General features: G+C 54.8%; 1 protein-coding gene across 1 annotated transcript in view; it reads right to left on the bottom strand.

Annotated features, from left to right (window-relative positions):
* Positions 1-23023: 23023 nt before the first annotated feature.
* Positions 23024-25703, bottom strand: part of LOC133348459 (transforming growth factor beta receptor type 3-like) — a 76413-nt gene continuing 73733 nt past the window's right edge. Inside the window, 1 exon segment of the mRNA XM_061561275.1 lies at positions 23024-23064. Within this exon segment, the coding sequence (XP_061417259.1) occupies positions 23024-23064 (41 nt within the window).

Genomic DNA, 25703 nt, shown 5'->3' with positions numbered 1-25703 from the left:
GTGGCGGGTTGCTCGACGCGGCGCGGGCCTCTGTGCGATATGTATTTAATGTCGTGTGGCATTACACGGGGCAGCCTATTTTTAACCCTAATACCCTCAACGATAGCGGCTTACTGAGTGGCTGCCAAAGCAACACAAAGCAATGGGCGCGATAATCGCGGAGGCGCAGAGCGGGGATCCGATCATCTTTGGGTCTCCACAAAACGTCAAGCCAGCCAGCCAGCCATCCAGCCAGCCAGCTAAACTTTATTTTTTATAAAATAATACTGTATAGCATGCTGAGAGCCGTGGGATAGAAGAGACGTGTGCGTGTATGTGTAACGACTCCGGAGTCGAACTTTAGCGGTTTATTTTATTGCACGTGACGTAGCTTAGGACCACGTCGTCATGGGATAATGCCGACGTGGAGATCGTGTGACCGAGCAGACAGCGATGACGGCCCGAGTCCCTCTCCGCAGACCCCGAACATCCATTCTTGCCCTGCTTTTATCCTCGTGGATTCTCTGGGGGGATTTCCCCAGCTGCGTCTCTTTTGGACACTCTGGGGAATTTCCCAACCCAGACCCTCCAGACTTGCTGGCGCCTTCTCTTTGCATCCAGCCTCGTTGACACTCTGTCATCACCTCGAGACTTGCTGACACAGTCTTGAAATCTGTATATATGTTGAACTTCTTTCGCGCCGTACGTAGCCAATCGTGCTAATCGGAGGTGCGGGGAGGAGGGAGGAAGGACAACAAGCTAAACGCAAAAAAACAGCTCTCAAGAAATTCGTTTTCAATCTGGATCATTTCCAAGTGCAGAGCCCCAGCGGCTTCCTAATATCGGAAGGAAGAGCGCGTTCCATACGGCCGCAGGAGCGCGACGTGTTGACCACCGCCTTCGTTCGACGGTTATCCCCCCAAAAATAAAGTGACTTGTGGTCCAGCGCGTAAGGGGCGGCACTTCCCCACCCGCTCTGCCGCCGCCGCCGCGAGCGAAGTCTGTGCCGCGGCTGGAATCGAGCCAGGCTGGGTGCACGACTAGAATGTCGCGAGCCGCAGAAGCGCGTCCGAAGGCGCGCGGTGCGGCGAACGTCCAAAGCCGCCGCCGCCGTTGCCGCTGCCGCTGCTGCTGCGAGGATGAGCAGAGTTCGCGTGACGATTTTTATGCTCCTGGAGTTCGAGACGGTGGTGGGAGGAGGGATTTCCAAAGTGGAAGGAAGCTGCACGAGGTGAGAAGCAGCAGCAGCAGCAGAGAGAGGAGGTGGAGGAGGTGGTGGAGGAGGAAGAGGAGGTGGAAGAGGAGGTGGAGGAGATGATAGAGGTAGTGTAGGAGGAGGTGGTGGTGGTGGAGGTGGTGGAGGAGGTGGTGGTCGAGGAGGTGTTGGTGGAGGAGGTGGTGGAGGAGGTGGAAGAGGAGGTGGTGGAGGAGGTGGTGGAGGAGGTGGTGGAGGAGGTGGTCAGGAGAGAAACACGAAAGCGGAGAAACGCGGCCCACCTCATGAATGTGCAAATGACACGGAAGAGGAGGAGGGGGAGGAGGAGGAGGGGGAGGGGAGAGATGTCGTGAGCTGAGCGGAGGAGACGCAATGAGGTGTGAGGCAGGCGAGGTGGCCGCTTCCCCCAGCAGGAACACGGGGCAGGCACGTGGGCAGCTGCGGGGCAGCGAAACTCATCCGTGCGGACAACGGCGGGGTGCTCGCGTGAGGCCAGCCTCACTGACAAAGGGGGCAGGGATAGGGAGGAGGAGGCCGTGTGCTCGGTGGCAGATGACGGGGAGCTCTGCATGCTGATATGAGCTACCCGTCGGAGGCCGTCAGATTGCGAGAAGGGCTGCGTGCAGAACGAGAGAGAGAGCGAGAGAGGGCGAGAGAGCGACCGAGAGAGCGACCGAGAGAGCGAGCGAGAGAGAGAGCGAGAGAGTGAACGAGAGAGAGAGCGAGAGAGTGACCGAGAGAGTGAGCGAGAGAGTGAGCGAGAGAATGAGCGAGAGAGTGACCGAGAGAGTGAGCGAGAGAGTGACCGAGAGAGTGAGCGAGAGAGTGAGCGAGAGAGTGACCGAGAGAATGAGCGAGAGAGTGAGCGAGAGAGTGAGCGAGAGAGTGAGCGAGAGAGTGAGCGAGAGAGTGACCGAGAGAATGAGCGAGAGAGTGAGCGAGAGAGTGAGCGAGAGTGAGCGAGAGAGTGAGCGAGAGAGTGACCGAGAGAATGAGCGAGAGAGTGAGCGAGAGAGTGAGCGAGAGGTGGGGGTTTACATAAAGCAAAGTTTTAATAAAAATAAAAAAAAATTACGAAATGATGAACGAAGCAAAGTGCCGACTACACTGAGCATCTTCTTGTTTCCACTGATCGTAAAAAAAAGGAAGGAAGGAGGAGGTTGGCGGTGGTGGGAGGGCAGGCTGTGGTGCTGAATGCAGAATTCGCCGTCTCGGGCGAGTGTGGATACGCTGCAGTGATGGCGATGGCAAACCGCTCCGGAGTTTGCGACCCTGTCGCCTCGCCCGCGCTGGCCGGCGTGGCGAAGTGTGGTCAAGCGATCCTGGCGACCGACACGGCACGAGGGGGGAGGCACACCGCACTGAATTGACGCGTGAATTAGACACGTGTTGATGTTGTTGTTGTTATCACCAGCAACGTTGGTGGCAACGCCTCACGGCAGAGGTCGCAAACGGGTTTTGACTCCTTACCCGTCCCCGTACCCGGCCGCACCAGGGTCGCAAACGGGTACCCGTACCTGTACCCGGCCGTACCCGTACCCTACCCGTACCCGGCCGGGTATGGGTAGGGTACGAGTATCAGGTACCTGATTGCGACCTCTGGGATGAAGCCATGTTGCAGGCGCGGGTGGGTTGATTCTAGGAACTTGAATTGTGAGAAGAGTCAAGACGTTGGGAAATTAGTGACAAACGGTGACTCACCAGTGACTCACGGCCTACCCGTACCCGGCCGCACCAGGGTCGCAAACGGGTACCCGTATCCGGCCGGGTACGGGTAGCCGGGTATCGGGTAGGGTACGGGTATCGGGTACCCGGTTGCGACCTCTGCCTCACGGCAATGGGGGGCGGGGGGGGGGGTAGAATCACAGATGTAACTTGTGGCAAAAGGAAAAAAACGGGAGAGGGAAGAGAGAAGGGAATGAATTGAGAATGAAGATGTGAAGGGGTGACGAAGGCACGGAGAAACGGAGCAGAGGGGTCAGGGGAGATGAGGAAAGGGAGGAGGAGGAGGCTGCACAGCGACATCGACGCTGCACCGAGGCGCAGCGGCGTTTGTTTCCACAGTGGGCGGTCGCGGGGAGAGGGGGGAGGGGCTCAGAGTGGGCGTGGCCACACACAGAAGTCTCGTGCTTGAGGTCGTGACGGAGTAGTCCACGGGAAAGTGATTTCGTGGCGTCCCATGACGCACGAGTGAAATCTTTAGATGACGAGGGGTGGTGCGTGCCGGTCAACAACGGGGCTCAAACCAGAGGTCGCAACCCGTTTGCGACCTCTGGCTCAAACAAGACGCGTGAACAACACAAGCATCAACAGTTCCTGGAGAATCGCATTGCGATTCCTCTTTGCCGACAGTTACTTTCAAAATATATAAGTCGAACAAACGCTTTCGTGACTGCAGGGATTCATCTTCTTGGTTCTTTCAGGAAAGTCACGTAGAATGGAAATAATAAAATAATAAAAATAAAACATAATAAAATAATTCTCACGACGTTTCTGCCACAATGCAAGCAGCCGTCCTCAGGTGAAGAACAGGTCTGTCGAGAAGACAGCGTCTGACTCTGTCTTCTCGACAGTCTGACTCTGTCTTCTCGACAGACCTGTTCTTCACCTGAGGACGGCTGCTTGCGTTGTGGCCGAAACGTCGTGAGAATTATTTTATTATGTTTTATTTTTATTATTTTATTATTTCCATTCTACGTGACTTTACCGAAAGAACCAAGAAGATATGTCGAGCAAATGACGGCGGCGATGAGGCGATGCGGTGATAGTAGACACACCGTGATGGGCCGCTTCTGTCACAGTTATGACTCATCAGCACGGTATGGTCACCGATGCTCGCTGGTCAGAGGCAGGCGTTGCAGCGGCGACTTCACTGTGCTGATGAGCTCCAATTGGGCCGAGACCGGCCCACACGCCGTTGTAGAATCACTGCTGCTGCCGCTGCTGCTGATGCCACATTTTCTCAAAACGTGTGTTTAAAGTTAAGAGGGACAGCAATGGCAGTTCTACAGGAACTGCTGTTGTTGTTGTTTCTATAATGCACCTAGGGCTGTGTGCGTATCGTACACGTGCGTTGTGTGTGGAACTCGGAGGCAGTCGACCTCCAGCAGCGACGGAGGGAACGCTCACAACAACGAGCAGAGCGCCGGGTGGCTAAAAACGCAGAAAGTTGTCACACTGGGGGGCACAAGCTGGGTGCATCTGCCAGTCATGTCAGTCAGTCAACGCATGGCACCTGGGTCTGTCCCGTGAGCTCCTGCCAGCGAGCCTTAGACACCTCACGTGGCCTCAACGTGCACCTAGCCTGGCACAGGCGCCGTGGTGACGTCACCGCCACTGAGTGGTAAACGGCGGCGGTTGTTGTTGTTGATTCGTGGGATCCCGCAAGGGGGTGAGACACGTGGTGCTCCCGGGCCAAGGAGACGGATCGGCGGTGTCATCCCAAGAAGGGCGCTCATGCAGCGGAGATCCAGGAACGAGTCAACGTTCATGATCTCATCAGGGAGTCTCCCAGCTCAGACGAGCGTGTGGAGGTGCGGGGGGAGGGGGCTGCGAGCCAGAGGTGGGCATTCCACGTTAGCATGACAGGGGCAAGTCTCTCCTAAGGACAACACAACCGCTGTTGCGTTGCGCTCGATTCGAATCAGCCTCGGAGGGATGGACGCTCGGCTGAGATGGCCACCGCCAACCGGGGCAAACTCCGCAACGAGCGATTGCGAGCCGAGCCCTCTGACCGCAGCGGCCGCTGGCGGATTCCCTCCGCTCCACAGCGACAGTACAGCAGCAGCAGCGACAGCCGCAGCAGCAGCAGCCGCAGCAGCAGCAGCAGCAGCAGCAAGAGCTCAGGGTGCTCGGCCGAATTGGCCCTGATCGCCTGAGTTCGATTTCTGAGCACTGCTGACATCGGTGGCGAGAAATATCTCTACCCATTCTGGACCTCCTCTGCTCCCCCCACCATTCCCCCCCCCCCCCCCACGCACTCTCCCATTTACTGCGCCATGCCGGAACTGACAGTCGTGGTGAAGTATGGACACTTGACCTGCACTGGGGGTGGGGAGGGGGGGTCTGTATGTATGTTGAACTTTTTTCGCACCGTACGTAGCCAACCGCGCTACTCGGAGGTGCGGGTGGAGGCGCATTCATCCATCAGTGGATGGACAAAGGGCTGCGGATTGGTGCGACAAGACCCCGGATTACGTCGGGGATGCGTTCCTGTAAAATATCGAAACGACGTAAAATCGAAGCGATCGACAGGGCAGTAGTTGGTGATGGTGGAGGAGGCAAAGGACGAGAGGCGACGGATAACCAGAAAGGGACGCATGGATGTTGTTAGCTACGTGAGTGTGTGGTTGGGGGGGGTGAAGCGACGCAAACCAGGTGTCGGCCTTCATAACGTGACGACGTTAATTTGGGGAAACGACGTAAAAGTGGGGGGGCGGGAGGGGGGGGAGACGTAACCCAATTGATTCATCAAGAGACGCTGGCGTTCAGACTCACCGCGGGTTCCGTGTCAGCTCGGTCACTCAGTCACTCGGCCACTCAGTCACTCGGTCACTCAGCTACTCAGTCACTCAATCACTCAATCACTCAGTCACTCGGTCACTCGGTCACTCAGTCACTCGGCCACTCAGTCACTCAGTCACTCAGCCACTCGGTCACTCGGCCACTCAGTCACTCAGTCACTCAGTCACTCAGCCACTCGGTCACTCGGCCACTCAGTCACTCAGTCACTCAGCCACTCGACCACTCAGTCACTTAGTCACTCGGCCACTCAGTCACTCGGCCACTCAGTCACTCGGCCACTCGACCACTCAGTCACTCAGTCACTCGGCCACTCAGTCACTCAGCCACTCGACCACTCAGTCACTCAGTCACTCGGCCACTCAGTCACTCGGCCACTCGGTCACTCGGCCACTCGGTCACTCAGTCACTCGGCCACTCAGTCACTCAGCCACTCAGTCACTCGGCCACTCGACCACTCAGTCACTCAGTCACTCGGCCACTCAGTCACTCGGCCACTCGACCACTCAGTCACTCAGTCACTCGGCCACTCAGTCACTCGGCCACTCGGTCACTCGGCCACTCGGTCACTCAGTCACTCGGCCACTCAGTCACTCAGTCACTCAGTCACTCAGCCACTCGGTCACTCGGCCACTCAGTCACTCAGTCACTCAGCCACTCGACCAATCAGTCACTTAGTCACTCGGCCACTCAGTCACTCGGCCACTCAGTCACTCGGCCACTCGACCACTCAGTCACTCAGTCACTCGGCCACTCAGTCACTCGGCCACTCGACCACTCAGTCACTCAGTCACTCGGCCACTCAGTCACTCGGCCACTCGGTCACTCGGCCACTCGGTCACTCAGTCACTCGGCCACTCAGTCACTCAGCCACTCAGTCACTCGGCCACTCGACCACTCAGTCACTCAGTCACTCGGCCACTCGGCCACTCGACCACTCAGTCACTCAGTCACTCGACCACTCAGTCACTCGGCCACTCAGTCACTCGGCCACTCGGTCACTCAGTCACTCAGTCACTCGGCCACTCAGTCACTCAGCCACTCAGTCACTCGGCCACTCAGTCACTCAGCCACTCAGTCACTCGGCCACTCAGTCACTCGGCCACTCAGTCACTCGGCCACTCGGTCACTCAGTCACTCAGTCACTCGGCCACTCAGTCACTCAGCCACTCAGTCACTCGGCCACTCGACCACTCAGTCACTCAATCACTCAGCCACTCGGTCACTCGGTCACTCAGTCACTCGGCCACTCGACCACTCTCCCCCGGGCTCCCTCCCTGCGACCCGGGGATCTAAACTCGGAGCGCGGCCCCTGTCCGGGTGCGCGCAATGCCCTTCGCTCCATCCCGCCGCCTAATCCGATTAGGGGGGTGGGGCAGGTGGGGGGGGGGGCGAGGGAGCTTTCAAGGCTTTGTGGGTCTCCGCGCGTGTGTGCTGCGGGCCCAAAGCGCTTCTCTCACTCGGGAATAATAGTCCCAATAATGAACCGGCCGGGCCCGGGATTCAATGCGGGTTTTGTAGTTTATAGGCCTATTACTGCGCGCTAATCCGCGCCGCCAATATGTTTGGCACGCTCCCTGCCGCCTGGTCCAACCTCCCCCCCCACCCACACCCACACACACCCGCCCACACACACACACACCCACACACCCGTCAGCCTCGGGACACACGACAGCACCACCACCATCACCACCACCACCTCCACCACCTCTTTCCTCTTCGTCGTCCTGCTCGACAGCGGCTCGCGGTGTCGATTCACAGTCGCGTCCCAGTAGCGCCGTCTGGAGCCAAAAGGCGCGACTCGGCAACGGCCGGGGATGAGAGATGAGATGAGATCTGAGACAGCAAAGATCAAAGATCCACCGCCCTCTCCACCCCCCCCCCCGTGCAGCCTCTAACAGACTGTTGGGGCGAGTGCTCTGAGCCAGCAGCTGATGAAACTCGGCACTGTGGCACACGAGGAGGGTGGGTGTAGAGCACCACGCCCGGCCGCCTTTGTCTCCCGAGTGGCTATGTGGACATATCGCACCAGATACTAATTTGAGGCTGATTCGACCCAGGGGAGGCCCAGGACTGGTTCGGGTAATCGTCACCGTGAGCAGGAATCGAAGTGTGAGTGTAGCCAATCGCTTTGCATCTCCACCACCACCGTCATCTCCACCACCGTCATCTCCACCACCGTCATCTCCACCACCGTCATCATCACCACCATTATCATCGTCACCACCATTATCATCATCACCACCACCGTCATCTCCACCACCACCGTCATCTCCACCACCACCGTCATCATCACCACCATTATCATCGTCACCACCATTATCATCATCACCACCATTATCATCGTCACCACCGTCAGTGTCAACATTCAGTCGCAACTGCCTGGAAAGCCGTTCCGGCTGAATTATTGCGCCTCGCCACATCAATCGCACCTCATCTTGTGCTCATGATGCTCACTTTGTCCCGATATCATTGTGATTTCGATACAGTCTCGGGATACAATAATATTGGGTTGACATGCGTAAGCATTTTGTTGCGGTTGCAACCCGATTCAAGAGCCGAATGGCTCACAGGGCTATACCTAATAAATGAAACTGAAAACTGATCAAAAAAAGCGTGCGTCGTATTCTAGTCGTAGTGCCTTACACCGTCCATCTCTACGTTCGAGCGTGCATACAAATACCTCGTGAGAAATGAAAGCCCCGATGATGATCACCATGACCGTCATCTGCTGCGTATACCGCGCCTCCCAATCTATTACATCTCAAGGGGCCATGCGGAGCAGAGGCGGGTTCGAGATACTCACTGAGTGGTGATGCTTTTGTGGAACCCCCACGCAATGCAGGATACAGACCATGTCACCCTATCGGGATGCAATACCAATACCCCCGCCATTCGATCACCAACTGACGGTGACGTCACCACGGCGCCTGTGCCAGGCCAGGTGCACTTTGAGGCCACGTGAAGTGGCGAAGGTTCGCTGATGGAGGTCACGGGACGGACCCAGGTGTCATGGGTTGACTAAGATGACTGGCAGATGCACCAGCCGTGCCCCCCACTTTGTTAACTCGCTGTATTTTATCCGCCCGGCGCTCCGCTCGTTTGTTGTGAGCGTCGCTCCTCTGCCGCCCGTTGTTGTTGGAGGACGACTGCCTACAACTCACCATTTAGCAGCGTCCTTCACGAGCCTCCTCCATAGGAGGCTCAATCGGGATTAGACATAGCAGCAGAAATCGTCACCCCATACTGGGAGACTCATGACCCAGGTCACTCTTGCAAATGAGGGTTCAACGTGGTCTATTGTTGAGCTCTCCGCAGGTTAAACAAAATTTGCTTGAAAGCTGAACGCACTCACTTGCTCGTCATCTCACTCAATCATTTACCCACTTATCCACCATCTCAACCACTGACACATTCACTCACCCATCCAGTCATCTGCCCACTCATCCAATCGCTTACTCACCCATTCACGCATCCGTTCACTCACTCTTGCGAAATTAATCGTTCTCCCGATCGCTCGTTGAGTCTTCGCCCCGGCTAGGTAAACTGCGTCTGAAACTTGAATGTAAACAACGGGCGAGAATAGACCGCGGTGGAAGGATAAACTTTGCTTGGGACTATTTGAGTCTCCCTAGTGTCGACTTCGCCCGAACTCGTCCGCCCGTACGCTCTCTCTGAAGCGCTCGCTCGTCACCGTGGCGTGCGCGATGACCACCACCACCACCACCACGTGGCTTTTCTTTCGTGTTGTGCGCGGTGCGTTTAGCGCCACAGCGCGTGGATTTGTAGCGTCTATTTCACTGGTCAACAAAAAAAAACATTTTTTTCTGGCCTGGACTTTTGCAGCTGTTTTAGACTAATTTCAGGGTGCTGATTCCAAATCTGATCTCAGATTTGCTCTATCACATCTCATTTTAATGCTATCGGCATACCCCATTTTCATTGATTTTACCCGAAATTAACTCTGTCACTTATGATTGCAAATTGTTGCGAGTCAGTGACTGCTTTAGTGTTAAAATATGGTGCTGTATTTTTAGGATAGTGTGTTTATAATATAATTTTATGTACATATCCACATTTTAAAAATATTTTTCTTCTGCAGTTTTTTATGAAAATGCAATATTTGATATCTCAAAAACCTGGAATCAGCACCCCAAATTTACCGTTAAAACCGTTGGAATACCTTATGCCAGAAAAGTGTGTTGACCAGTGTTTTCATTTGTTTAAATCCTTATGTTAAGTTCGCTTGCTTGCTTGCTTGCGTGCTTGCTTACGACCGTGCAAATCTTTCGGTCGTTTTTTAACCCACTTCCCGTGATCCAATCGAGCTGACATTTTCCACACAGACTCGTTGTGCCAGACAATTAATGTTCGTGAAAAAAATTCCCCAAATTTTACACTTTTTAGGCAAAATTTTTTTTATTTTACATATATTCAAATAGAACTCATTCTTGGCTTTGGCTGAACGTCACAGTATAAGAGCCCAGAGCGTAACCCTTCCACAGGCCGTGGTGGAGTAGCGCAGTTGGTAGCGCCCTCGCTTCCCATGCCAAAGGTCGCGGGATCGATCCCTGCGTCCTCCACAGGCGAATATATTTTTAAATCCTTTATATTAAGTTCGCTGCCACGCATATAAAGGATTTATAGTGAAAAACTTTGTTTTTACGGGTTATACTTATTTGCTGGTGAATTTGTGTGTTTCATATCGAAATCGCATCCAGTGCTGTTGCTGCTGGCGGCAATAAAAGTTGTTTGAAAGTCTCTGAAAGCTCTGCAGGAGACGTCGCGCGCCAGGGGACATCTCGAGGCGACCTCAAGTGGTGAGCAGCAAGTCGTTAGTGACGGATTTGGACGAAAAAAAAAGACCGGCCGAGGCATTTGTAAACGCACCGGTTCAAATTCGGGGTGTATGGGCACATTTTGTGTGGGTTGTGCGACAAACTGCATAATGTACGAGTCCCCGCACAATGTGACTGGTATTGGCCGAACAACAACCACAATGCTGCGAAATCACTCAATTGGGATAACACACACACAGCAGTAGCAATGCGCCCTACTGTAAAAACTTGGCTGGATCCTCCTGAAAACGAGTCTCGAGACTCAGGGAAGAATTGATGGGTAAACGAGCGTCACACTGATAACAACAACGACAACAACAACAACGACAACGTATGTCTAAGTGTGATCCAACAGCAACGCATGGGTCACAGCAGAGGCAGAAAGTGGACCTTGGAAGAAGGTCGCTTGAAGGAGCGATGGGGCGATGGGCGAGGCTCGTGGCGGAGCGGCAGTCGGAGGAGGGAACGCGCTCGAGAGGACGACCACCGCGGAGCCGCGGAACGAGCCACCGTGCAGCGGTGAGGCGCACTGCGGCGGAGGGACCGCGAGAGATGGGGAGCGACGTGGGGAGGGGGGGGATGGAGGCTTCATCCAGCAGTGGAGAAACCAAGCATCATGATGCTGCTGCTGCTATAAACATAGGTACATTATTATGCATTGAATTTCCAACGTAAATGTGTGGATATATTTTGAAGGAACTTAGACAAATGATTCAATTGATGTTTTGGCGACGAGTGTTTTGGGGGGCGGGGGGGGTGGTGTGGCGGTGGTGCAGTGATTGTGGGGAGCGGTGGTGTAGCGGTTAGCGCACTGCGCTACGAACCTGGCGACCAGAGTTCGAGTCCCGCTCACGGCCAACACCGGTGACGATTATTTGAACCGGTGCTGGGCGTCCCCTAGGTTCACTCAAACGAGTACCTGGTGCGGTGTGTGTGTAAACATCGCCACTGGGGAGACAAAGGCGACTGGGCGTGGTGATGGCCACCCGCCCCCTCGTGTGCCGTTCTGGCCTTCATAGGTGCTCGCTAAGAGCACTTGCCCCAACAGTCTGTTCAGGCTATACGGGGGATCTTTGTCTTTGGTGCAATGCGTGAGAAGGCCTTCAGCCTGAGCAGCGATACAAAAAACGAAATCTTATCGCGTCAATTTACAGTTAGGAGTTGTTTTGTTGTTGTTAGTTTTTATTTAAATTGTTATACTTTCCGCGGATTTGCTGTCGCCCTGCTTACGCATCTGTGTGCTCTGGTTCGTGTTTGATTGTGACGTGTTTCATCGTGACGCGCTGATTGTGACACGTTTGATCGTGACGCACTGACTGTGACGCACTGATCGTGACGCGTTTGACTGTGACGCACTGATTGTGACTGCACTCTGCTCTGTCTCACTGAGCCCTTACCTTCACACGTCACGGACTGATGGCTCAGGCAGTTCATGGCTACATGGGGGGGGGGGGGGGCTAGAGGAGACGAGATGGGACTAGAGTGGTCTACAAGGGGGCTAGAGGGAGCTACAGGGGGCTAGAGGGGGGCTAGAGGGGGGCTAGAGGGGGGCTAGAGGGGGCTAGAGGGGGGCTAGAGGGGGCTAGAGGGGGGCTAGAGGGGGGCTAGAGGGGGGCTAGAGGGAGGGGGCTAAGGGGCAGGGGGCTAGAGGGGGGCTAGAGGGGGGCTAGAGGGGGGCTAGAGGGAGCTACAGGGGGGCTAGAGGGGGGCTAGAGGGGGGCTAGAGAGGGGCTAGAGGGGGCTAGAGGGGGGCTAGAAGGGGGCTAGAGGGGGGCTAGAGGGGGGCTAGACCGTCTACAGGGGCGGCCGGATGCCGTGGGGCTCCCGATCCTCACCCACGCGGAGTCACAGATGGGCACCGTCACAGATGGGGGGGAGGGGGGGGGGGCAACGCTTCGTGCCTCTGGGCTGTGGCCACTTTAAGCTCCGCGTCCGCGAGGAGCGAGCGAGGCCCCCCCCCTCGTCAAAGGGGAGCGGCTCAGGTGCGGGCATCCTGCGTATGGGGTGGGGGGGGGGCAGCTTCCACCCCCCCCCCATCTCTCCCCCCTCCCTCTCGCCTCCGCCTGCTTGAGGCTCCAGCAGCTGCACGCTGCTGATGCGGAGTGGCGTGGGGAGTGGGTGGGGAGGGTCTCGGTGGGTTTTTTTTTTTGGTTTGTTTGTTGCCAGGCTCAGATTTGTGTGGGGGGCGGTGTTGGTGCTGTTTGGTCATCTCGCCGTGACCTTGGCGTCTTTCTTTCGCCGCTTCTCGGCCGCTCGCACCGGGGAGGGCCGCAGGGAGAGGAGTCATCGGTTTGGGATCGGCCAAACCTCGGCGATTGTTGGTGGTTCGTGTCGAGAAACTAAACTGTTGAAACAATTTTTATTTAAAGCTTTCGGGACTGCAGGGATTCATATTATTGGTTCTTTCGGTAAAGTCACGTAGAAGGGAAATAATAAAATAATAAAAATATTAAACAATACAATTCTCACGACGTTTCGACTGCAACACAAGAAATCATCATCAGGTGTGAAACACACAGCAAGAAACTTTGCAGTCGAAACGTCGTGAGAATTTTATTGTTTTCTATTTGTATTATTTTATTGTTTCCCTTCTACGTAACTTTACCTTAAGAACCAAGAATATTTAAACGATTCTTTTTTTTTTGACCAGGTAAGGTCCCACTGAGCAATTACAGCTACTTTTTCTTTTCAGAAGCGACTTTTGGCCACAAATTATTGCTGAACGAAGCAACGTCTCTCGTAGAAATGTATCGCAGCCAAACCGCCCTGAACGCAGTTTCTAAACGTGGGAACGGGTGGGAACGGGAGAGAAAACCCGGAGGAAAAAAACCACGCGACAACGAGGAGAGAGACATTACAATCTCCAAATATACAGCAGCAGGCGTCGTGGTCGAATCTCGAACCCACGACCTCCTGTGTATCAGGCGAGGGAGTTAACATCTCCTAGCCACCGTGATGATGAGAGAGAGAGACACGCAAACTCCAAATATACAGCAGCAGGCGTCGTGGTCGGGATCGAAGCCACAACCTCCTGTGTACCAGGCGAGGTAGTTAACATCTCCTAGCCACCGTGATGATGATGAGAGAGAGAGACACGCAAACTCCAAATATACAGTAGCAGGCGTCAGGGTCTGGATCGAACCCACGACCTCCTGTGTACCAGGCGAGGGAGTAAACATCTAGCCACCGCGTCGCGCTTGGTGGCGACGCGGGGCGCCTTGGGAAGCGATCCGTACACGCGTGACGCTGGGCACGTGGATGGCCACCAACGTAAGAGTGTCCATGAAAATTTCCAAGCATTTTTCTTTCCCGAACGTCCGCCCCTGCAACGTGAGTAGTGGGGCAGCGTGAGGACAACAATCTTCACCTGTGCCCTAGCCACGTGGGCACCTGGCCTCGGGGCTTGTCGTCTGTGGAATATCTGTACCCCCCCCCCTCCTCTCATCATCGCTCGCACTCTGTTAATAAAAATAAAATAAAGAAAAATGTATTTTTCGATTTAAAGCTTTCGTGACTGCAGGGATTCGTCGTCTTGGTTCTTTCGGTAAAGTCACGTAGAAGGGAAGTAATAAAATAATAAAAATAAAACATAATAAATAATATAATAATATAATATAATGTTTTATTTTTATTATTTTATTACTTCCCTTCTACGTGACTTTACCAAAACAATGTATTTCCAATTCTTCTCGTAGCAACCCAATTCCAAGATTAGTACAATACTGTATAATAATAATACAGCAAGACCCGAGTTACGTCTCCCCCCTTATACGTCGTTTTTGCAAACACGTCGCCACCTTATTATGTCGCCTCAACCCCCACACCGACGTCGCTGACGGCATCGCCCGTCCTTTCTCGTTATCCGTCGCCTCTCAGCCTCTGCCTCCACCACCACCCTCCACCACCTCCACCACCACCACCACCTCCACCACCACCACCACCACCACCTCCACCACCACCACCACCTCCACCACCTCCACCACCACCACCACCTCCACCACCACCACCACCACCACCTCCACCACCACCACCTCCACCACCTCCACCAACACCACCACCACCTCCACCACCACCTCCACCACCACCACACCACCAACCACCACCACCACCTCCACCACACCACCACCCTCCACCACCACCACCACCACCACCTCCACCACCACCACCTCCACCACCACCTCCACCACACCTCCACCACCACCACCACCACCTCCACCACCACCACCACCACCACCCTCCACCACCACCACCTCCACCACCACCACCACCACCACCACCTCACCACCACCACCACCACCACCTCCACCACCACCACCACCACCACCACCTCCACCTCCACCACCACCACCACCTCCACCACCACCACCACCACTTCCACCACCACCTCCACCACCACCACCTCCACCACCACCACCTCCACCACCACCATCTCCACCACCACCACCACCACCACCTCCACCACCTCCACCACCCACCACCACCACCACCACCACCACCTCCACCACCACCACCACCTCCACCACCACCACCACCTCCTGTACATCGCTTTGATTTTACGGTCGTTTTGATATTCGGTCGTCGCACCTTTCAGGAACGCATCCCCGACGTAATCCGGGGTATTACTGTAAAGCATTGTCATTCAGAAAAATACACAACCCAGTGAAAAGGGGCCTTTGCCTGAAACTTCGCCTCCTAGGTCTGTGTCACCGCGCCCTTACAAATTGCACACGAAGTGATGCAATGAATATATCACGTCGCGGTCTGCTTTTCGCTTGCAAGTTTCAGATTTACTGCAATACACCGGTCCTTGGATGGGCAAAAGGCGAGTATGATATATTTTTTCAATAACATCGAAAATTGTAAAACATAAAAAAATTATAAACTTTTACATTTTTTTAATAGAAATTTTATAACATAAAATTCCAAGCAACAATTGTCTATCTTACCTTCCAGAGTTTTTTGCATTGCTCGCAGGTGAAATGAGGTGCCCAGGGCTTGTCTTGATCCCTGACAGGCATGCCGAAATATGCGTTGGAGGCCTCACATCTGGGCAGATGCTTCCACGGACTACTTTTTCGCTCTTGTCTTGATAAATTGGCCGCAGACATAGCAAAATGCGTCTGCCGGATGCTTGCAGCCTCTTGATGCCATCTCAGAAAAATGCAGATCTCTATCCGCTTAGGCAGCTGGAACTAAACTAAACTGGTGGGCTTAATGCCCCTGTATTTATACTACTATTTTTATTACTGTAAAGTTTTAGAATGTTCTAGAAGTTACTCCAAGTTTACTCAGCACTGAATCTATCTGGAATGTTCTGGAAAATAGGTAAATTTTAAAATACAACTGTCCTGGTCACAAAAGCAAAGTTTGTGGGGAATAATAGCCATTTTCTGTTCTTTTGAGGCATAATCAATTAGGAAATAACACTACACAGGAACAAAAAATAAAATACAAATTTGTTACACAGTGTAATGTAACGATAGAGTTTGGCGAGATACGATGTACTACTACTACGCACACCGCGCAGTGAGATGGCGGGACGAATAGCTGAGGGTACGCCGCTGCGTTACCGTATCATTCCGCATACTGTATCGCACCGCTCAGCCATGCAGCTCAAGAAAGTAGTTCGCTATTGGCTGCTCAGAAACCGCGTTATAACGACGCGCATTCTGCGTTATAACGGCGAGCGTTCCGCGTTATAACGGCCCCGTTATAACGGTGCGCCTTGCTTATTATTGCGAAACGTGTTAACTCATTAAAGAACCTCGATACAGCGAAAACGTGCTGTGCGAACACGCGTTAAGCGAGGACTTAGCGTATTCGATAATCTAGAGAGGGAAAAGGGGAGTGACGGAGGGAGGGATGGGGGAGGCGGGGAACGCGAGCTCATTGCGAGTTTGTGTCTGAGACAAAGTGCGTCCGCCCAGCAGTGAGAAATTGGGCAGAACGCGCGCGCGCGGGGAGCGGTGGCGCAGCGGTTAGCGCACGGCGCCACGAACTCGAGTCCCGAGGGATATTCGAACCGGTCCTGAGCCGTCCCGAGGTCGACTCGGCCTCAAATGAGTGTCCGTTGCGGTGAGTATATAACGTCGGCCACTGGGGAAGACAAAGGCGGACGGGCGTGAAATCTGGCCACACCGCCCCTATAGGCGTGCCGTTTTGGATGCTCGCTACCGGCACTTGCCCCACTAGTCCGTCGGGGTCTACACGGGTGATCTTTGTCCTTGTTTGTGTGCGTGTGTATATTTGAACCCCGAGTTTGATTCCCGCTCACGGCCAACACCCAGTGACGATTATCCTAAACCCGGTCTGGGCCTCCCCTAGGTCGACTCAGCCTCGAATGAGTACCTGGTGCGGTGCGTAAACATCGGGCGTGGCGTCGGACACCCACCCACCCCCTCGTGTGCCGTGCCGGCCCTCATAGACGCTCGCGAACAGCACTTGCCCCAACAGTCTGTTGCAGGCTACACGGGGGATCTTTCTCTTTGCGCGCGCGGGCGTCTTTGTGTAGGCACGGCCGTGTGTTTACCTTGTGGATTTAGACCGGGGGGGGGGGGGGGGGCTCAGCTCCATTGCATTGACAACCTGCCCGCGACGGAGGCGATTCACGGACACACGCGCACCCGGCGAGGCGCAATCCCTCCGGGGACTCGACACTGCGGGGTGGGGGGGGGGGGTAACGAGGAAGTCCCCTTGGGGTTTGGGGTCAAAGCGACCGTGGAGCGACGCTCCCCTGTCCTTGCGTACTCTGGAGCCAGCGGTGGGAATTCCACATTCCTATGGCGGGGGGAGGCGGCCTGGTGGGGGCGCGTACTCGTCGCTTGGAGCTCGGAGGGGGATGACGCGGGGATTGTAACTCGCATCATCTTCTACAGGTTGTGAGTGAGCTTCATACTTAACCAGGATCCCCGCCTCCCCCCCCCCCGAAAAAAATAACCTCAACGCATTGGTCAATAACACTGCGTTGTGGCCTTAAAAGGATTAATATATAAATAGGCGGACGTTTCGGGCGAAGGCCCCTTTCTCGTTAGCACACAAATAGAGGGTCAGTGGATAGCACTGCACTTTACACCATGTGAGGTCCACCAGGCGCCTCGTGGTATCGTGCAGTCTCCACCTCCTGGTTATCCACCCTGTCTCTCTGCTCTCTGGATATTTACGTGCTACAAGGAAGGGTCATTGTCTCAATGCCTCGCCTGTTCCATATATATTTACCCTTGTCAATACGCTATTTAAACTATAAACTTTAAACTTTTTAGTATGTTACCATTATTTTACCAAGTTAGGTCCCACTGAGCTATTGTAGCAATTTTTTTAAGAAGCGAACTGGCTATCACAAATAAAAGCTCACCGAAGTGGCTTATCACGTGGACATGTATACCAGCAGCCAAATGCTTTAACCGCGTGATGTTCGTGCTAAATGTGGAGGGGAAAAACCGGAGGACCCGGAGAAAAATCCACGCCACCACGGGGAGAGAGAGACACGCAAACTCCAAATATACAGCAGCAGGCGTCAGGGTCGGGATCGAACCCACGACCTCCTGTACACCAGGCGAGGTAGTCAACATCTCATAGCCACCGCGGTGCTCTTATACGGTCACGCACATTGCCGTTAACGAAGCCGCTGAGTGTGTCGTTGTTAACTGCCCTGTACTCGTCCACCAATGCCGATGCGGCAAAGAACATCGCCGAGTGATGCGTCTGCCGCGCGGCTTTCAGACTCCAGCTCGTGGCGAGGTGAGCTGCGAGACCCGAGTGGAAGCCAGGGCCGTGGTGGCAGCCGCCTCACCCACCTCCCACGACGGGCCGAACCGGGGTGGGGAGATTCGTGCCCAGCTGGTGGCGAATGTTTTTGGGTTTCGTCAGAGGTGTTGGCGAGGATGCGAAGAGGTTTCATTCGCGATCGCCCACGGTGGAGAGATCACGCGGGTCGCGACGTTGATCCCGCCATAGGTACGTAGACATTGCAATAGATTGCAATAGATTGTAATACATAGCAATACATAGCAATACTTTGCAATACATTGAAATACATAGCAATATATTGCATGCATTGTAATACATAGCAATACATAGCAATACATAGCAATACATAGCAATATATAGCAATACTTTGCAATACATTGCAATACATTGCAATACATTGCAATACATACCAATACATTGCAATACATTGCAATACATACCAATACATTGCAATACATAGCAATACATAGCAATACATTGCAATACACAGCAATACATAGCAATACATAGCAATACATTGCAATAAATAGCAATTCATTGCAATACATAGCATACATTGCAATACATTTCAATTCATACCAATACATAGCAATACATAGCAATACATAGTCAATACATAGCAATACATAGCAATTACATTGCAATACACAGCAATACATAGCAATACATAGCAAGACATAGCAATACATTGCAATACATAGCAATACATTGCAATGCATAGCCAATACATTGCAATAATTGCAATACATAGCATACATAGCAATACATAACAATACATTGCAATACATAGCCATACCTAGCAATACATTGCAATACATAGCAATACATTGCAATCAATAGCAATACATAGCATACCATTGCAATACATAGCAATACATTGTCAATACATAGCAATACATAGCAATAACATAAGCACTACATAGCAATACATAGCAATACATTGCAATACATAGCAATACATAGCAATACATGGCAATAAATAGCAATTAATTGCAATACATAGCAATACATTGCAATGCATAGCAATACACAGCAATACATAGCAATACATAGCAAGACATAGTAATACATTGTAATACATGCAATACATAGCAAGTACATAACAATACATAGCAATACATTGCAATACATATTAGCAATACTCGCAAAGAACACCCAGTGGGTTACGCAAGACGTAGACGAACGGGAATCAGGCCATTTTATTAATCCGGCAAAAGCGTCTCTCAACTTGGCTTCAGCAGTGGTCCAGCTCTGGGATGCTTGGCCGATTCCTTTTGTGAGCGGAATGGGGGAACAGGAGCACCGGGAAAAAACCCCAACGCGCGTGAGATGCGATCACACCCCGAGTTAGAGAGCACACTCTGTTCAAGAATCCATTGCTCTGCTAACATCGCCTGCTCACGAATGTGCGGATGTTGGACTTCTTTCGCGCCGCACGTAGCCGACCGTGCTAATCGGAGCCTTGCCACCCACAAAACCGAACCGGGCTCGTGCCCCTGCTTAGTTTGTGAGAGCGGACGGGGTTCGGGCGCGTTGTGGGTGGCTCGCACCGATGCTGCGTTTTCCACTGGCGTTTCCAAGCCGAGCAGTGCCGGCCGCTTCCGGGTTCACTCGAAACCAGCGGCCCCCCAACCTTTTTGGCACCAGAGACCGGTTTCGTGGAAAGACGATTTTTTTTCACGGACCGGTGGAGGGGGGGAGGGTGTTCATCATTGGGTCTTTCCCCTTTTCAAAGAAGCTCTCCAGCGACGTTTGTTTTTTTACCTCATTGTGGCTACTAGGGGTTAGAGCTTGTGGGTTTACCAACACTGTGACTGAGACAAGCGCGGCAGTGCGGGCAAGAAGCGCGGACGGAAGTGGTGAATAATAAGACATGGGGGCGGGCCACGCTCGGACTCACCGCTATCACCTGTGGGCCCGGTTCCTAACAGGCCACGGACCGGTAGTGGTCGGGGGTTGGGGACTGCTGCTCTAAACGACCCAGGCCCGACTCGGCTTTTGCGGCCAGACTGCTACTAAGGCGCCCGCCAGGGAAAGCGACCGTGAAAGAGGTTTAACGGGTATTTCTGTGAACCTGTGTTCATTATAAACAAGCAAAGCGCACGTGATTTGGAGGGTGATTGACCGTTCGTCCGTCCGGGCCAGAGCAGGCCAGCCAGCCAAACTTTTTTTAAAATTCTAATCGAGTATGGAAGTCGGCCCCTGAAGTTGTCACATGCGAGATACGAACGCCAATCAGAGCGAGAGTTTCTCCGGTGCGAGAGAAGTTCAAGGGACACGCAGACAGACACCCGTGCCTCCTTGACGTCATGGCTATTGTTATTATGATTACGCTTCAAGCGGCCCCAGCTGGAAGTGTAAACAAATCATTTGGTGCTGCTGCTGCTGCTGCTGTATTGACAGCGGTGCACAAGCACAATTAACACGCGCACAAACACACAACCTCAAAACAATATAACACTGTCGCCTTATATAAAAAATAATAATTGTACATCTAGAAATAGGCGACGTTTCGCGCAATTTATTTTACGTACCGAATGCTTTTACACAGAGCAGCAGGCACACACAATCATTGTATTAATTAAATGAATGCATATGTACGTCAATGTTTTATATATATATAGTGTGAGTGGCACGTCAAGCCCCACGTCGCCACAGAGCCACACGACAGCCTCACACCAGCACGTGCAGGGACAACAACAACATCAACATCATCCAGGACGCACTGCACAAGCTGATCCATGATGCACGTGCGGCTGAGAGTGAGAAACTCCCCGAGTGAGTCGTCCGGCACAAGCGAGCCACGCGGGTCTGGCTCACCCTCCTCCTCCAGCCTGCAGGTTGCCAATGGGGAAGGGAGAAACGAGGACTCGGTCCATTTGCCCGGTTACGGGACGCGAGGCGAGCGGATAGATTCGGTGCCCGTGGGAACGCAGTAGCAGCAGCAGCAGCAGCAGCAGCATCACGAGGGGGGTCGCGAAGCCGTGCGCGCCGCGGACTGGAGAATGGGGGGGGGGGTGGTGAAGCCTCAACACAAACACAAGCGAGGATGAGGAGGTGGAGGGAGGAGGTGGCGGAGGAGGTGGTCGGAGAGAGAGAAACACGACAGCGGAGAAAACGCGGTCCACTTCATGAATGTGCAAATGACGCGGCGCGTAAACAACTCGAGGGATATTGATTCGGGGGCCGTGGGGGGTGCGTGGAGGGGGGGGCGTCGGGGGGGTGGAGGGGGGGTGCGTGGGAGGGGGGTGGCGTGGAGGGGGGTGCGTGAAGGGGGGGGCGTGGGAGGCGCCGGGTGCGGTGCTGAGAGCCCACGGATTCCATTCCCGCAATCCCCAAAAGTCAAGCGTCCTACGTGGTGACACCAGCATCGATTGAGGGTGAATTCCACGTTACTCTGGCCGGGGGGGGCGGGGCGGGAGGTGGTCTCTCTTAAAGGACAACCGCTATTGATCGGTCACAGATCAGTAGATGATTTTAGCGACCCTCTGAGGATGATGGGCTGAGTCGCCCCCCCCACACACACACACCCCCGCGCCCCCCCCACCCCCGATCGTAATTTGAAAACTCTTCAAGTCGACCTTGAGTGGCTCGCCCATGTGGGGGGGGGGGGGGGGCACATGGGATGGGGCCACTGCTGCCCATCATGGGGCTGTATATATATACACACACGTACACATGCACACGCGTACACACACGTGCACAAACGCATGTACACACACCCCTTGTATAAAACAACGACAACATGTACACACACGTACACACACGCGCACGTACACACACACGTACACACACACAGACACACATGTACACACACACAAACACACACACACAGACACCCACACGGCACACACACGTACACACACCACAGGACACACACAAACACACACACACAGACACACACGCACCGTACAACATACACACGTACACACACACACGTACACACACACACGTACACACACACAAGACACACACACGTACACACACACACAGACACACACACACGTACACACACACAGACACACACACACTATACACACACACACAGACACGCCACACAGACACAGTACACATCACACATAAACACACACACAGACACACACACACACGCGTGCGCGCGGCCCGCAAGTTCCCGTCACGGGCGCGCGCTCGCGTCACGTGCGACAGGTCGATAATGAAGGGACACGCGGGCCGCTAATGAGCAATTAACGCGACATCAATTAACGCGACATCAATTAACGCGACGCCGACGATGAGTCGCCCACGTGCACCCTGAATCTCGCACCAGCGTCCGGGGGGAGGGGCGGGGAATGGGGGGGGTTAAGTGAGGAGGGGGGCGGAGGGGAAGACTTGGGGGGGCGAGGGCGGGGGTGGGATTGATAGAAGTGAGGAGGGGGAGGGGAGAGTTTGGGGTTGGATGGGCGGGGATAGAGGGGAGGGGCGGGGGGTGGAGGGGCGGGGGATGTAGGGGAGGGGCGCGGGGGATGGAGGGGAGGGCGGGGGGTTGCATGGGCGGGGATAGAGGGAGGTGGCGGGGATAGAGAGGTGAGGAGGGGCATTGATGGAAGAGTTGGAGGGGAGGGGAAGGATGGGGCAGGGGGATAGAGGGGAGGGGCAGGGGGATAGAGGGAGGGGCAAGGGGGATAGAGGGGAGGGGGCAGGGGGATAGAGGGAGGGCAGGGGGACGGGGGGGGGTCGCTCTGGGCTCAGCGGGGCAGCGCGGCTAAGCTGCGCACTGGGGGCAGCGCGGCCCGGGGCAGGGAGCTGTGCGGGGCAGCGGGTTGGGGGGCAGCGGGGGGGGGGGACAATGGTCATTAGCGCGGGGGGCCTCGCGCCTCGCTTTCAATTTCACTGCCCCCCAGCTGAGGCTTTGAACGTCGCTCCTGAGTGTGTGCGTGGGTGGGTGGGTGAGGGTGGGTGTGTGCGTGGGTGGGTGTGGGTGTGTGGGGGTGGGTGAGTGTGGGTGTGGGTGGGTGGGGGTGGTGGGTGGGTTAGTGTGGGTGTGGGTGTGTGCGTGGGTGGGTGGGTGTGGGTGTGTGGTGGGTGGGTGAGTGTGGGTGGGTGGGGGGGGGTGCGGGGAGTGAGTGTGCGTGGGTGGGTGGGTGTGGGTGTGTGGTGGGGGGTGAGTGTGGGTGTGGGGGTGGGTGGGGGTGCGGGGTGGGTTGAGTGTGCGTGGGTGGGTGTGGGTGTGTGTGGTGGTGGGAGTGTGGGTGGGTGAGTGTGCGTGGGTGGGTGTGGTGTGTGTGGTGGGTGGGTGAGTGTGGGTGTGGGTGAGTGTGGGTGTGTGCGTGGGTGGGGTGGGTTGTGGGGTGTGCGTGGGTGGGTGGGTGTGGGTGTGTGGTGGGTGGGTGAGTGTGGTTGTGGGGTGGGGGGGTGCGTGCGTGAGTGTGCGTGGGTGGGTGTGGGCTGTGTGGTGGGTGGGTGAGTGTGGGTGTGGGTGGGTGGGTGGGGTGCGTGGGTGGGTGGGTGTGGGTGTGTGGTGGTGGGTGAGTGTGGGTGTGGGGGGTGGGTGGGGGTGCGTGGCGTGAGTGTGCGTGGGTGGGTGGGTGTGGGTGTGTGGTGGGTGGGTGAGTGTGGGTGGGGGGTGGGGGTGCGTGGGTGAGTGTGCGTGGGTGGGTGGGTGTGGGGTGTGGTGGGTGGGTGCGTGTGGGTGTGGGTGGGTGGGTGAGTGAGTGGTGGGTGAGTGTGGGTGGGTGGCGTGCGTGGGTGAGTGTGGGTACAGGTGGTGGGTGGGTGGTGGTGAGTGTGGGTACGGGCTGTTGTGGGTGGGTGGGTGAGTCTGGGTGGGTGAGTGAGTGTGGATGAGTGGGTGGGGTGTCGTTGGTGAGTGTGGGTTCGCGTGTGTGGGTGGGTGGGTGCGTGCGTGCGTGCGTGCGTGCGTGTGTGGGTGGGTGGGTGAGTGGGTGGGTTGTGTGGGTGGTGTTGTGGTGGGTGCGTGGGTGAGGTGGTGGGTTAGTGTGGGTGGGGTGCGTGGGTGAGTCTGGCTGTGCGCGTGTGTGGGTGGGTGCGTGTGTGGGTGTGAGTGTGTAGCGGTTAGCGCGTTGCGCTACGAACCCGGGGGCCCGAGTTCGATTCCCGCTCACGGCCAACACCAGTGACGATTATCTGTACCGGTTCGGGCCTCCCCTATGTCGACTCAGCCTCAAATGAGTACCTGGTGCGGTGTGCAAACATCGCTACTGTGGAGACAAAGGTGCCCGAGCGTGGTGCTGACCAATCACCCCCTTGTGTGCAGTTCCATGCCTTTGTAGGCGGTTCGTAACAGCACTTACCCCAGCAGTCTGTGAAGGCGATACGTGGGATATTTGTGAGCGTGAGTGAGCGCGTCTGAGTGGGTCACGTAGCTCGCATGTCCAGCCACCGCATCGCATGCCCAAGCAGCTTCTGTTTGGCCGGATCGAGGGGGCTAAACGGGTGCAGCACGGGCTGGAAAAGAGATGGACTGATGTGGCACAAAAGGATGTGGGAGCTGAGTGGACTGCCGATGACTGGTACCAGCGGTGTCAAGATCGGCCTCTATGGAGGAGGCTCGTGAAGGACGCTACTGGGCAGTTGGAGGCAGTCGCCCTCCAGCAACAACAGAGGCAGAGGAGCGACGCTCACAACGAGCGGAGCCGCCGGACGGATAAAATACAGCAAGATGGAACAGTATGGGGCACAGTTGGTGCATCTGTCAGTCATCTGAGTCAGTCAACCCATGGCACCTGAGTCTATCCCGTGGCCTGTCAGCGAGCCTTCGAGACTTTCACGTGGCCTCAAAGTGCACCTGGCCTGGCACAGGCACCGTGGTGACGTCACCGCCACTTTCGTGGCCAACGGCGGTTGTGGGCGTGGTGCTGGCCACCCACCGCATCATGCGCCGTGCCGGCCTTCACAGACGCTAGCTAACAGCACTTGTCCCAACAGTCTGTTAAGGCCACAGGCTTATTCTCAGCGTGTCTGGCAAAGAAGGCTGTGTCCATTTAAAGCTTTCGTGACTGCAGGGATTCATCTTCTTGGTTCTTTCGGTAAAGTCACGTAGAAGGGAAATAATTAAATCATAAAAAGTAAAACATAATAAAATAATTCTCACGACGTTTCAGAAGAACAGGTCTGTCGGGAAGACATCGTCTGAATTCAGACGCTGTCTTTCCGACAGACCTGTTCTTCACCTGAGGACGGCTGCTTGCGTTGTGGCCGGGAACGTCGTGAGAATTATTTTATTATGTTTTATTTTATTATTTTTTTATTTCCCTTCTACGTGACTTTACCGAAAGAACCAAGAAGAAGGCTGTGTCCAATAAAACCTCTTCGGCCGGCACGTTTTCCCAGCAAGCGCTGACGATGTCGCCACCCGAGCGGTGGTGCTGCCACCCGAACACACGGTGGCACTACCGTCGCCTCATCAGCCCACGGCAACGCTT

Source organism: Lethenteron reissneri, chromosome 27 (genome assembly GCF_015708825.2).
Source record: "Lethenteron reissneri isolate LAM-NWPU_2019-01 chromosome 27, ASM1570882v1, whole genome shotgun sequence".
NCBI lineage: Eukaryota > Metazoa > Chordata > Hyperoartia > Petromyzontiformes > Petromyzontidae > Lethenteron > Lethenteron reissneri.
The sequence above is the reverse complement of the archived record's forward strand: the minus strand, read 5'-3'. Positions and strand labels throughout refer to the sequence as shown.